This window comes from Embiotoca jacksoni, unplaced genomic scaffold (genome assembly GCF_022577435.1).
Source record: "Embiotoca jacksoni isolate LCO1_2020_lvr unplaced genomic scaffold, fEmbJac1.0.p SCAF_7, whole genome shotgun sequence".
Lineage (NCBI taxonomy): Eukaryota > Metazoa > Chordata > Actinopteri > Embiotocidae > Embiotoca > Embiotoca jacksoni.
In genome coordinates, this window is record NW_027185425.1 from 1068289 (window position 1) to 1081828 (window position 13540).

The following is a 13540-nucleotide window of genomic DNA, read 5'->3' on the forward strand; positions in this document are numbered from 1 at the left end:
ACTAAACAAAGATTAAAGTTCACCTCTGATTCTGTACCAGTTAATTATTGAACAATGCTGAATTGATAATCCTTCACTAAAATCAGGGAATGCCAACAAAGTGAGCAATTTTATTTACACAACTGAAGCCTTGTGATAAAGAGTCATGGATCTTTACTGTAATGCAGACATGATTATCTGTACATTTCAATCTAATAAAGCCAATTTGGATGTAAATTGGAGAACAGCTGCTCTGAGACTATGACTCATTCTTCATGGAAAAACGTATTCATCCACGCACGAACAGAAATAGACAAAGTCAAAACAAAAACCTGAGTGGAGGTTTGGCCTCAAACTTCAACAGTTTACTCTGTGATGCGTTGCGCTACAGCGGAAAGTGAAGCGACAGGTACCAAGAGATTATTCTGAGGAGCCACGTTTCCTTCAAAAATCTTACTTTCAGTTTTCTTCCTTTTGTAACACTGAAAAGTTCACAGTCTCTAACCTCATCTGATAATTAGTACTCAAATAAAACAACCAATAATCCAGAAAGAAGTCAGGATTTTAGACATATTGGAAGATTGAAATTTTCCCTGTTGAACTTCACCAAAACATTAAAAAAAAAACTGCCCATAAACCAAATTAAAATAAATCATAAAATTAGATCATTTAACTGCTCAATTTTGAACCTCTATAAATTGTTTCTGTTATGGTCAGGCCTCGGTTAAGCTAAACTAATTTTAAGTTTCATTAAAATTTGTTTAAAGCCAATAAGAACAGTCAGATTTGGCCTAAAAAAAAATAAAAATCAGAGAATCGACATGCGTAGTATTAAATACATGTTTAATAAACTGTAAACTCTTCTGACAATAAACCTCCCACATTTCCATCAACTTTAGAGGCCTCGACGTCCGAGTCCTCACGCGTATCTACCGGCCGAAGACTCGTACAAATAAACTTCAGGACCAAATCATGGAAAATAACGCAGCCATTAAACTACTTCCAGTTAAAGCAGAGTTTGTTTGTAAAATCAGAAACAGGAAGAGTTCGCTGTGATTTGTTTCAGTATTTATCTGTGCTCGTGGCGCCACCTTGTGGCCGCTCGTGGCGCCTGTTAATCCCATCAGCGTGATTTAAAGGCTGATAATTGAATGGAGGATGTCAAAGAGCACCCATTCATATCTGCGTCTTGGTGGGACCGGCCCCCCTCGGGAGCCTTTACTCGCTAATCCACTGAAAATGAGGTCAGCGGGCTCAAAAACAAATAGACTGAGGTTCGAGGTGTCTTTACAGCCGAGGAGGAGGAGGGACGTTAAATCACTCCACAGACATCGTTTACCGGCCGCCGTGAGGAAAAAGCAACCTGTCGGGTTTGTTGCGTTTGAACATCTGGTTTCAGTGATCGGAGACTTTTCACGTGATTAAAGCACAAAACTTTCAGTGAATTTTGATTTAATGGCGAATCAGGTCAATAACCGACGAACTGCTGATACCGACAATAAACATGAGGTTTTAAGACTGAACACACTTTGGAAAAAAAACAAACTAAACACGAGTGTCAACAAGCTGATACAATTCATCTTTGAGTCATTTTATGTTTTATTTCAATTGGTAGTTTTTGTATAAATTTCTAGTTATTATCTCCCTCTAACAGGAGAAGCTGTAGACAATAAATTTGAAGCTGCTTTATTCTGAAAATCTCTTTTCTGTTCATCCTCAGTTTCTGTAAACGTCTCAGCGCCCTAAAAAAAAAAAAAAAAAGAAGATGACGATGACGACGACAGGGAAGGAAAGATCAGAAGAAAAGAACAGTTGATAACATTTATTTGCAAACTTGTACAGGTGGACAGGAAACAGTAACATCTGGTTTTACTATACAACAAGAGCAGAAGTGCGTCCGGCGGCGCGCTCCCTTCACAGCGACTGCTCGCTCTTCCCTTCGTGGCACGCTGGCCGAGCGTAGCTTCCCTCCTTCACCAACTTGTCGCGCTGCTGCCGGATGGTGTAGAGCCGCTGGTGCTGCAGGGAGGAAGAGGAGGAAGAGGAGGAGGAGGGGGAGGAGGAGGAGGAGAGGTCAGAGTTGGTTTTTTGTTTGTTTTTTTTCCAGACTGTTGCGAAGCAGCTCCGACGTCAAAACGTCGCCACGTCAACCTCCGAGTGTCTTCGGCTGACGTGAACTTAAATGTCCGACTTTGAAGTTGAAGCCGCCGTTCGTCTTAAGTCAGCGCTTCGTCCTGCTTCTTTGAAAACGTGACGAGGCGTGGGAACTTTGTGCCGACGCCGCACTTTCCCCGTCAGCCGGTCCTCTGCTGACCTCGGCACTCTGTCAGCGAGGCCGACTTCACTTCAACGTTGTTCAGTAGATTAGACGCCGAGTCTTTTTTTTTTTTTAACTTTAAACTTTATCTGGAGCTCAATAAAACAAACAGTGGCGTCAATCTCGATGTTGTTTTCTACTGTTTAAGGTTTAACTGGCGCTCTTTTTATGACGTCATCTCTTTGCTTCCCTTTCTTCTGGTTTAAAGAAGTATATTTGTTTGTCTGGATTATCGCTGCCTGCCGTTGTCGGTCATTTCTCCTCCAGACTCACATGATTCAGAAAAGCTTTTAAAAGTTACAAGTTCATGTCCTGTAACATTATTGACTAATTTTACACTGAACATAAACATGTTTTGGCAAATACCAGCAAAAAAAAAAGTCCAAGTGTAGTAAGAAGCACATTTGGGTCGACATGAAGCAGGCTGACGGTAGAGAAGCAGATTTTACTGTTAAGATTAATAAGAGTGACTCCTGGACACGAACACTTTTGTGTCCCAATAAGAAAAGGGAAGATTTATTGAAGAACAGATCACATAATTAAAAGCAAACTAAGCCTGAGAGTCAAAGTGGATCATTCACAGCATTGATTTAAAAAAAAAAAATTTTTGCCAGCAAATTACAGCGACTGATCTCAAACAGCAAATATGATCGCAGTCCGGTTTCTGTATTATCGGTTCCGTTTTCTGACGGTGAGTTTTATGTCTGCGTAACACACCGATAACAGATTCATTCTCCTTTTCTTTTCTTTTTTTTAACGACAACGTCAGTTCAAACCAGAAGCTGCGATTCGGAAGCTTTTGGGAACACGGGAGGGTCGAATTTCGACTCCCGTCACCCAAACTAAAGCTCGGGACAACTCACCGTCTTCTGCCGGTGCATGCACTCGTAGAAATCCTCGAACTCCAGCCGGCACTCCTTCTTGGCGCGGGTCTGGCCGATGCCGTGGGAACACTCCACCCACTCCTTCTCGAAGGCGTGGCAGCGCGCCGCCCGCCTGTTGGGCTGCTCGCCGCTCTGCAGCAGCAGCCAGCGGTCCAGGTTGATGCCCAGCCGCGACTGAACGTCCACCAGCGGCATGATGCTGAAGACGGAGGGGGAGAAATATGAAATGGCGGGAGAGACGGAGGGGAAGACGGAGACAGAACAGCCGACGTGGACGAAGGATCAAACACCGAAATGCGGGACGGGAAACGATCGTCACGAATCAAACATCTCGCAAATCACATCAGGAGAGAAACGTGCTTGGTGAGTGAAGATGAGGCCTTTTTTATAAGAATTTATAATTCTATAGATAAATTATATATAGAATTTATAATTTATAATTATATATAAAATTATTATTTATATAAAAATTTATAAGAATAATAATTATAATAATTATATATTATAATTATAATATATTATATATAATATAATAATTCTATATATAAATTATATATAGAATTTATTATTTAAAATTATATATAAAATTATAATTTTATATATAAAAATTTATAATAATAAATAATTCTATATAATGATATATAAATTATATATTATAATAATATATTATATAGAATATAATAATTCTATATATAAATTATGTATAGAATTTATAATTTAAAATTATATATAAAATTATAATTTTATATATAAAAATTTATAATAATAATAATATATAATGATATATAATTACATATAATTATAATAATATATTATATATAATATAATAATTCTATATATAAATTATATATAAAATTTATAATGAGAAAATTATATATAAAATTATAATTTTATATATAAAAATGTATAAGAATAATAATTATATATAATAATTATAATAATATATTATATATAATATAATAATTCTATATATAAATTAAATATAGAATTTATAATTTAAAATTATACAGAAATTATAATTTTATATATAAAAATTTATAATAATAATAATAATAAACGTTATTTGTATAACACCTGTCATACAAGAAATGCAGCTCAGTGCGTCTCAGAAAGAGAATAACATGCAGTGTTTCATATGAAAACAGATGTAGAGGAATATTTAAAAATACAGAAATAAATGAGATGCGTGAGAACAGATGAAAAACGCATAAAATTAAACGCAAGTAGAGTTGAAATATAAAATAAGCGATGTGCATTTTAAAGAAGATGGAGAAGAGAAGAGCAGCTGGTTAATTATTAATTCAAAAACTGTCTTCCAGGGTTGCATTTGATTTGATTCAGAAAACATCTTCAGGAGGACGTCGTCCGATATTTCCATGTTTGAATTGAAAACCTCGTTGACGATAAATATCTGCGTATTGTCGGGCCTTTTACACGTTAATAAATACATGATATATTATTATTATACTATTTAATATACCTTAAAGACAGAATGACGTCATTCTGATAAAAAAAAAAAAGCCTGTCAGCCGTGAGCAGATTTAAAGTCACGATATTCTTCTGCAACACAGATCAACATTAATTGATCTTAATGATGGTTGTCATGACAACGGTAAAATAAAAAATAAAAAACGTTGTCAAATGTATTATCACTGACTTCAAAAGTTGCTGAAAAAAAAACAACAACCCCGTTTTACCCACTAAGCAATAGGACCGATATCCATCAGAATTAAATATTAATTATTATATAATCGATCTCTATTGACGTCATTCAATGACAGCCCGTTCGTGCTAATATCCGAGCTAATGCTAACAGGCCGCTCTCGTCTCAGAACATTTAAACTCCGGCGCTGTTTTCAAACAATAAATAAATAAACAAACTCTACCGTGCAGCGAACCGGTCCGCACGCTGTCGAAATGTTAAAGTTACGAATACAAAATCTGTGTTTACCGTGTTTTGCTGGGAGTCACTTTAACCTTCCTCCGTTTCTGAGAGTTCCGCTTTACGGCTGACCGGAAACACTGTTCCGCAAAGTGACGAGCGCTGTCGTGAAGAGACGCGACAGCGCTGCGGAAAGCTTCTCTTCGCTCCTCTCCGTTTACTACTGCCATCTACTGGTGTGGACCGCAAACAGGGAGCTCGAGAAAAATAAAAAATATTATTGAATATGAATTGCAACTATATACTGTGTGATTTATGTTGTGCATTCAGAAGATGTTTGGTCGTTGTTACTTCTAAGATTTTTTTTTTTTAATATCCACTTGAACAAGAAGAAAAAAGAAAATACAAGAAAAAAAAAAAAAACTACAAATATCATAAAGTAATTACTTGAATAAAATCCAAGATATGCTCTCAGATAGAAATACGTTTTAAGAAGGAATTTTAAAAGATATTACTGATTCAGCCGACCTGATTTCCATTTAGATTTCTGGGTCATTTAAGAAAAAAAGGAAGAAAAAACCCAGAGCTGGACGAGCTTCGTGGTATTTTTATAACGGAAATTACTATAAAAAAAAAAAAACCAGCCAGATTTCTTGCAGCGTGTTGCAGTAGAAGATCAGCAGGTCGCAGAATGTGTTCAGTAATGATTTGAGGCGACAACAAGGATCTCTGTAATAATGTTCGCTTCTTCGTGGCTCATTGTTCCAGCGATTAAATCTCTTTCTGAGGTTTTCATGGATGTCTTTGACAGTTTGAGCATCACATACTCAACATCGATATTCACCGTCTTCCACACGTCAAACAAATCCTTATGTGCATGTGATAATATGAGATTTTAAATGACATGGTTTTTACATGATTTTTTTTTTCCCATATTTTTCATTTATTATTTAAAACCTTCATTTTTTTTTTTTTGGTCCATATTTATGATTTTTTTTTTTTTTTTTTTACTTTTGTAATACAGCAAACATTTGATGCTCCAATCCAATAAAAGTATATTTTAGTTTCCTGCAGGCTGTCTGTGGGCAAATGTGCCCACATTTATGTTCATCAATGATCATCATTTCCAACCAAACACACTCTACATCAATGACATCTCGACAACATTGATTCACAAACGGGTTTTTTTTTTTCAGCTATTCGGTTTTTATACAATTATACAACTTTTTTTTTTTTTTTTTTACATTTTGAGTTGTTATAAAGCACAGAGGGAACTAACTTACATTAACAACAGCAACTATTGCAGTGCAGAGCAGCTATTCATAATATTACATCTTTTTCAGTTGAAATATCACCTGTGAAATATGATTTTTTTTTGTTGTTGTTGTTGTTTTTTGTTGTTGTTGTTGTTGTTGTTTCACACAGGTTTATATTCTACGGAAAAACCACAATACTTCATCAGTGATTTTTGGTCTGACACAGTTGTAAAAGTCTTTCGTTAGATTTCCTCTCCCAGTATAATTGACAACAAATCCATTTCTTTGGTGCAACATCAGACTGTGTTTATTTATTTTTCCCCAAAAGGTCCACAATTTTGTCTTTCACAGTCCTGCATGTACAACATCCCTCCCAACCCCCCCCCCCCCCCCCCCCTCATGAGAGCGAGGGACTTTAACAGTGACAGGATGTACACTAACAGTATAATAACACTTAAAATATTGCTATCTATAAACTCTAAACCTTTTCAAATGAGAACCGTCCGTGTCCTCTGACATTTCCGTCCATTAACACTCGTTCGGACTCTTCTCGGGGGAAGTTTGGGTTTTCCGTCAGCGGTACATTCGCGTGTTTTCCCACAGGCAGAAACGAGTGATTAAGCAGAGACCAAACAAAGCACTGCCGAGTCACAGAAGCAGCTAAATCCATAAAGCTACTCTGAGATGAAGAAAAAAAAAGAAAAAGGTTTTCCCGAGTTGGATTCCTCGCCAGTTTTAAAGGAAAACCTGATGGGAAACCTTTTTTTGAAACAGAAGCACAGAGGTGATACAAAGCTAAGGAACGTGATTAAGAAGAGCTTATCGGCATCAGTACTCCAAGTGTTTGGCTCCAAAGGTGACACTGACTGGTACAAATTATTAGTACGACATAAATTAATAAAAGAAAATACGAATACTTATAGTCCTTGCATCGCAAAACTGATAAAAAAAATAACTAAAAAAAAAAAAAATCTTGAAATATCTTTTAAGTTAAAAATGTTAAAAATGTTTCGGAGCCAAACTCTTTTTTTTTTTTTTTTTAAAGTTACATCCAAACTGAAAAGGCCCTCTGGTAGGTGATTCATTTTGGTTGTACCACAGACTTTAGTTTGCAACTGAAGTAAACTCACTTATAGCAACAGATGATGAAGAGCAAAAAAAAATAAAAAAAATAAAAGATAAATTCAGATAAAGTGCACAAGTGCTCATTCAACAAAACAAAGTGGGAAACATGAATACAATCATCAGCAGTTCATTCACACAAGAACACACACAAGGTGGGAGTGGGACAGACGGACGGGTGAAACAAAACCACCAAATAGCAGTTGGGTGTGTGTTTGTGTTGTTGTTGTTGTTGTTGTTGTTGTTGTTGTTGGTCAGCGAGTGTCGATAAGGCAGGCAGGCAGCCGACTAACATGAACAAACAGTGACAGATTTCTGAGAGTGACACGAGATCAAAGAGCAGCATCAGCTGTCCGGAGGTGAAGTCGACTCCACTTCTGCTCTATTTTAATTCATCTGTTGTTGTTTTTGTTTTTTAAACCAAATAATCCAAACATTTTTTGATTGCAGCTTTTCCACTGTGAGGATCTGCTGTTTTTTTTTTTGTTTTTTTTTTGTCATATACGATATTAAACTGGTTTACTTTTTGTTTTAGGCTCTTAAGTAATTAAAATAAATATACATTTTGTTTTATCGCCTATTTTTGTCTTTAATAGCATAAACGTTTCAACTCTGCTCGACTGTTTCAATCGTCTGATGTCGTGCAGCACCGTAGTTCATCTTTCGCTGTATTTAAATGTGTTACATAATTCAAAATGGACTTGACTTGGTACTGAACTGCTAATCTAACTGCTAATAATAGAAGTCCTGTGACGCTCTGCAAAACGAAAGCAGGCGTTTCTCACTGGATTCTGACATTTCATAGAAAAAACGGCTGAATGACAATTGAGAAAATAATCTGCAGAGTAATCGATAATTAAAAATAATCGTTGGCAGCAGCTCATATTAGCATAAACAGTTAGTATAGTTACAGTGTTTTATACATTCAATTACAACGTTTGACCTCTAATGTTATATATATAAAAAAAAAAAAAAACCTTCGTACAAATTCAAATAAAAACCTTCAAATTCAAAGTTAACCAGAAAGCTCTGGAAAAAGAGCTTCTTAGTGGACATTAAAACATGCTGCTTGTTACTCACGCCGTTCATCTACGTTTCAATTAAGTTTCTTATTACAGTCGCTTATTGTGAGAGTTTCTGGGAATATTTGACTCCCGTTGCATTTTTCTTTTCTTTTTTTTTTCACCACCGTTTTTAATTCTCTCGTCTTTTACCGCATTGCATATTTATTTATTCTTCTCCACGACACGTTAACGTGGATTTAAGTGAATGAACCAGAATCTAAAATGGAAAGCCAGAGTTGCCCTGCTGCTCTAAAATAAGTGGATCCTCAAACGCGACCTGTTATTTGCAGACAGTCGAGGCCACCAGAGGGCGACGCGTTCATGCAGCTCCTACAAAACTGTTCCAACGACGTGTTTAAGTGTTGCGGAGCCGCAAGAGTTACAGGAAGTCCAACACAGTTTTCTATTTAGATAAGATAAGAAGAAGAAAAAAAAAAATCGTAGAAAACCGGCAGGGCTTTTAAAATTTCTGCATCTTTTGAGATTACCATTATATTATGGTATAATGTTTAAATAAATTGAAGTATCTCAGTAGGTTAGTTGCGACATGATAAATACTTGTTTGATACAGATCTGTGTAAAAACAAACGAGTCAAATGGATTAAAACGTCTCCTCTCACCACAGTTGCTGCAGGATTTGCTGCGTCACTGTCAGAACTCTGTCACTTATCTTTGTAGCATAGACACTTATTGTTTGTCCCCATGTCCATAATCCCAGTCTTCCTCCTCCTCCTCCTCCTCCTCTTCCTCTGTGCAGGGAAAGTGCAGCTTCGTCCTCTAAAAAGTAAACTTGAACTTTCACCAGTGTAACAGAAACTCGCTGCACTTTTAAAACCTTCCACGCAAGGAATGGCTCATGCAGACTCATGCACACAGCAAACAATACAATTTCAAGGTCGTCTGAATATAAATAGAGGAAGAAAAAAAAAAAAAATGAAAAAAAAAAAGAAAATAAAGCCACAATAGTTGAGTAGAAAGTCTACATTCATTCACACAGTTATAAACATCCTCTTCGTCCTCGGCGAGCATCCGTTTCCCCGACGATCCTCGTCTCTCTGCCGTGCTCGGTGACGTCACCTTATTTCATAATTTCAGTTTTGCAATATTTCTTGTGGAAAATGTGTACCTTTTTTTTTTTTTTTTCTTCTTCTTCTTCTTCTTCTTTGTTTTTTTGTGTTTTTTTTTTTTTTTTGTGTTTTTTTGCTTAAGTAGCCAAGGCATTTTGCACCAAGGAGTAAACATAAATCATCGTCTTATAAATCTCAGAGGTAGAACACTGACAATTTTCTCAGAGAGGAGTTTGGCAGGTAGATACGTAAGACAGACAGACAAAAGTAAACAAATGCTGTCTGTGTTTAAGACGGCGTCTGTGAGTCGCAGAAGCAGCAAACGAGAGATGACGAGAGGGAGAGAAGCTATGAAGGAAGGGAGAGCTTGAGTGTTGGGGGGTGGGGGTGAGGGTGGGGGGTGGGGGTGGGGGTGGGGGTCGGTTAGTCTTTGTGCAATCCTGAGAGCTGCAGCTCTCTCAGACGTAGAGGATCACGTTGCTGTCCGCGGGACAGCGAAGGCCTTCGGTGGACGGGTTCAGGGCTCGGCAGGAGGCCGGCTGGGGCTGCTGGCCGGCGGCCGGGCGGCAGCTCTTCGGGTGAGGCGAGTCGCAGTCGTCCGACGTGAGCTCCGCGATGTCGTCCGACTGAGTGTCCGACATCTCCAGGTCGCTGCGGATGCTCTCCGGCTGAGCCAGGGTGACGTCTCTGAGCCCCTCCCTGATGGACGCCCCCGGCGACAGGCCCAACGCCGAGCCCGACAGAGCCCCGCCCCTCCTGGAGCTGCAGTCCTGAGGCTCCTCCCCTCCCGAGGCGGTCGCCATGGCAGCGGAGCCCGGGTGCGGGGTTAGGTCCTCTTCGCTGGTCAGGCAGAGATGGCTGGGTTTGGTCTCGATGTCCACCTGGATCTCCAGGTTGGTGCACTCCCTGTGGACAACGACAAGTCAGCCGGTGGGGAGAGGAGAGGGGAAGGGGAGGGAGGGGGAGGAGGATGAAGGTCGAGTCTCCTTCCTCACCTGTCAGGTAGGGTGTAGGAGGAGATGATGGATCCGGCCATTCCTCGGGTGCTGGCGCAGTCACTTCCTGCTCCCAGGCTGCCCGTCTCTCTCTGGGACGACTCTTTAGCGAGCTCCCCTGCTTGCACCTCCAGTCTGGAGAAACAGGAACAGCTTTATTCATCACTTTTGCTCCTTTATGAATATTTAGCATGAACAGAGACAAAGAAACAAAACATTAACCAGAATTTAAACTCCGAGCAGACCATCAAAAAAATACATTTTAGTACCCACAGCTTGTTTGCGTTGATGAATATATCAACTAAGGATCAATAAATTTGGTTTTAGATTCATTGGTTTACTGGTTTTAGATTTAAACTAATCTAAAAAAAAAAAAGGGAAATATTATTGTATATTTGAGCAACAGAAGCAGCTCTGTCATTAAACTTCCTGTGAACACAGTATTTTATATGACATTTCCCGTCTCCCGAACTCTTGAGCTACTTCATCTTTATTATTCACCTGCTGTATTTGCTGGTCCGAGTCCCCAGAGCGCCGCCGGCCAGCGTGTTGAAGTGGGGCGTGTCGCCCAGAGTCCCCGGGGCCACGGAGAGACCCTCGCTGGGGGAGGTGGTGCTCAGACCGCTGACCGCCCCGTCCAGACTGCTCTCGCCGAGGCTCGGAGACTTCAGGGCTCGCCACGCGTCCGCCACTGCGGAACCAGACGGACAGAGATTCCTTTCAGCGCATTCAAAACCCGGTTTGAAGATTGGACCGGTCGTCTCCTGGTCGTCCACCGAACTAACAACGTCATCGCTCTCGCGCGCTCACCTGTGATCGGTCCGTCGTCCTCATCGAAGTCGATCCGCACGCCGCGTCCCTTCCCTCTGCTCACGCCACAGCCGCCTCCTCGGCACAGAGAGATGGGCACGACGCCGTACACGTAGGCCAACATGATGGGCACACCGATGCCTGCAGAGGGACAGCAGAGGGACAGCAGAGGGACAGCAGAGACAAACGCGTGGTGAGAACATGTTCACTCTGTTTGGGCAATTTTAAAAGGACCTGATTTATTGTTTTTCACAGAGTTGATCCCAAACAAACAAACAAAAAATGGATCGTCAAGTATTACAAAAATTTTGAATACGGCTTTGTTAAAAAAAATAATTCCCTAGCGGAAACCTGACTGCACCACTGGCCTGTCAATCAAAGAGACACGCCCCCAAACATACACATTTTTCAGTCCTAATATCCAATTCATGACGTGAATATTTTCAGACAGACCACCAGAAAACTAATAAGGTGGAGGAACTTTAGGGAATGAAACCAGAATGACTTGAGGAGAAAATGTATTGACTTTGTATTTCAGGAGTGACTTTGAAAGTCTATGGAGCCGCAGGCTTTTTGGAGACAACCCCTAGTGGCCATCGGTGGTATTACACCTCAAGGCACTTTGTATTGTCCTAATTTTTCAGACCCAGAAGCTACATCTACTTTATACATACATATATATATATATATATATATATATATATATATATATATATATATATATATATATATATATATATATATATCATATCATAGCCTATGGGCCTGACCTGTGAGGGACACCGTATGACCCCAATAAAGTTAAAGAATTATGCAACAGATAAAAGAAGAGAAAGAAAAACAGCAAAAGATGTAAAAAAAACAACTGAAAATAGAGTATTTATGCTTGAGGCTTTACATCTTAACGAAATGTGTCATAATTTGTTTTTCATCCCTTCTGTCAAAGTAAAAACGGCAAAACCATTTTAGATCAAAGCTCTTCCCCGGCTCCGACAGCGACGTGTCTCGACGGCCGAGGAAACAAACTGTCCCGGGTTTGTTTTGGCCATCAGCCTCCGAGATACACGGCGCATTTTAGACGACGGCCTCGTCGCGTCGCTTACCCACGCTGACAGCTGCGATGACGGGGGCGGTGATGATGGACAAGGCCACGCCCCCCGTGATGGCCAAATTCCTCCTGTGGCGGGACGTCTTCTTCAGCTCGTAGTGGGCGTGGATCTGCAGGCGGAGGAGAAGGACGGAGGCGGTTTGACACGATCGTAAAACACAACACGCAGCGACGGAGATCGAAGCAGAGACGACCGTTGGTGAATTTAAAAAGGAGAAGAACGTAAACACAGAAATCATCTGCGTGTCATTTTGAAGGAAAAATGCCAAAACTTCACCGGATCCAGCTTCTCAAATGTAAATATTTGTAGGTTTCTTGGTGGTTTATTAAAGCACAGTGAAGTGAATATATTAAACAAGTAGCCTGGAATCTGGATATTCAGCTTTGGAAACTTGTGATGGGTATTTTAATTGTTGAAGATTTACAATCTACAAACATGACAGACAAATATGATTTCTGGCATTAACAATCTTATAAATTGATAATTAAGTGTCACCACAGCTATGCAACTAACTCCAATAGGAAACAAACATCCTGCCAGAAAAACTCAAATGTTTCCTTCTTATTTTTGACCTGGAATAAACCGTAAACGTTTCCCTGAACCCGCCATCTTTATTTCCTCCAGACTTACTGAGAAACAAAGTCATAACTCCAAATGTTTCCCAACCAATTAGAATTATTTTTCAGATTCTCAGAGTTCATCCTTTGTGGCGGTGACAGGAACGTAACTGTGGAGAAGTTTAAAGTATATGAAATATTAGATGTGTAATTTGTAAAGTGTTTCTGCAGAATATTAAAAAAAAAAAACAGATGTTGTTGAAACCACGAATTTAAAAACAACCTTTGTTGTACAGATATATGCTGCAGTACAATCTGGACCTACTTACTAGCACTAATACGAAGCACATGTATGAACACGGACACAGAAATCTTTTCAGTTCAGCCTCAGCGAGTGAACAACACTGTGACCCCGCGTCGAGCTTTTCCTGCTGCGATCCACTCTGAGTCATCTCTGATCTACATTTTATGCACAGACCTAGTTTTCTTCAACAGCCT

The 13540-nt window shown here is 39.5% G+C and overlaps 2 protein-coding genes across 3 annotated transcripts in view; both read right to left on the reverse strand.

Moving 5' to 3' along the window:
* Positions 1-1786: 1786 nt before the first annotated feature.
* ndufs5 (NADH:ubiquinone oxidoreductase subunit S5) lies at positions 1787-5239 on the reverse strand. Its single transcript, XM_069176157.1, has 3 exons — positions 5132-5239; positions 3160-3379; positions 1787-1998 (listed from the first exon to the last, which is right to left on the reverse strand). The coding sequence occupies exons 2-3, from the start codon at positions 3373-3375 to the stop codon at positions 1894-1896; spliced, it is 321 nt and encodes a 106-aa protein (XP_069032258.1). The 5' UTR covers positions 3376-3379; positions 5132-5239; the 3' UTR covers positions 1787-1893.
* Positions 5240-9666: 4427 nt separating this feature from the next.
* The window catches only part of rnf19b (ring finger protein 19B), a 34184-nt gene continuing 30310 nt past the window's right edge, over positions 9667-13540 (reverse strand). For both annotated transcript variants that reach the window (XM_069176156.1, XM_069176155.1), the window contains exons 6-10: positions 12480-12594; positions 11377-11517; positions 11068-11257; positions 10567-10701; positions 9667-10477 (exon numbers count right to left, since the gene is read on the reverse strand). In XM_069176156.1, the coding sequence (XP_069032257.1) occupies positions 10030-10477; positions 10567-10701; positions 11068-11257; positions 11377-11517; positions 12480-12594 (1029 nt within the window). In that variant the 3' untranslated portion in view covers positions 9667-10029. The remainder of the gene's footprint in view (positions 10478-10566; positions 10702-11067; positions 11258-11376; positions 11518-12479; positions 12595-13540) is intronic.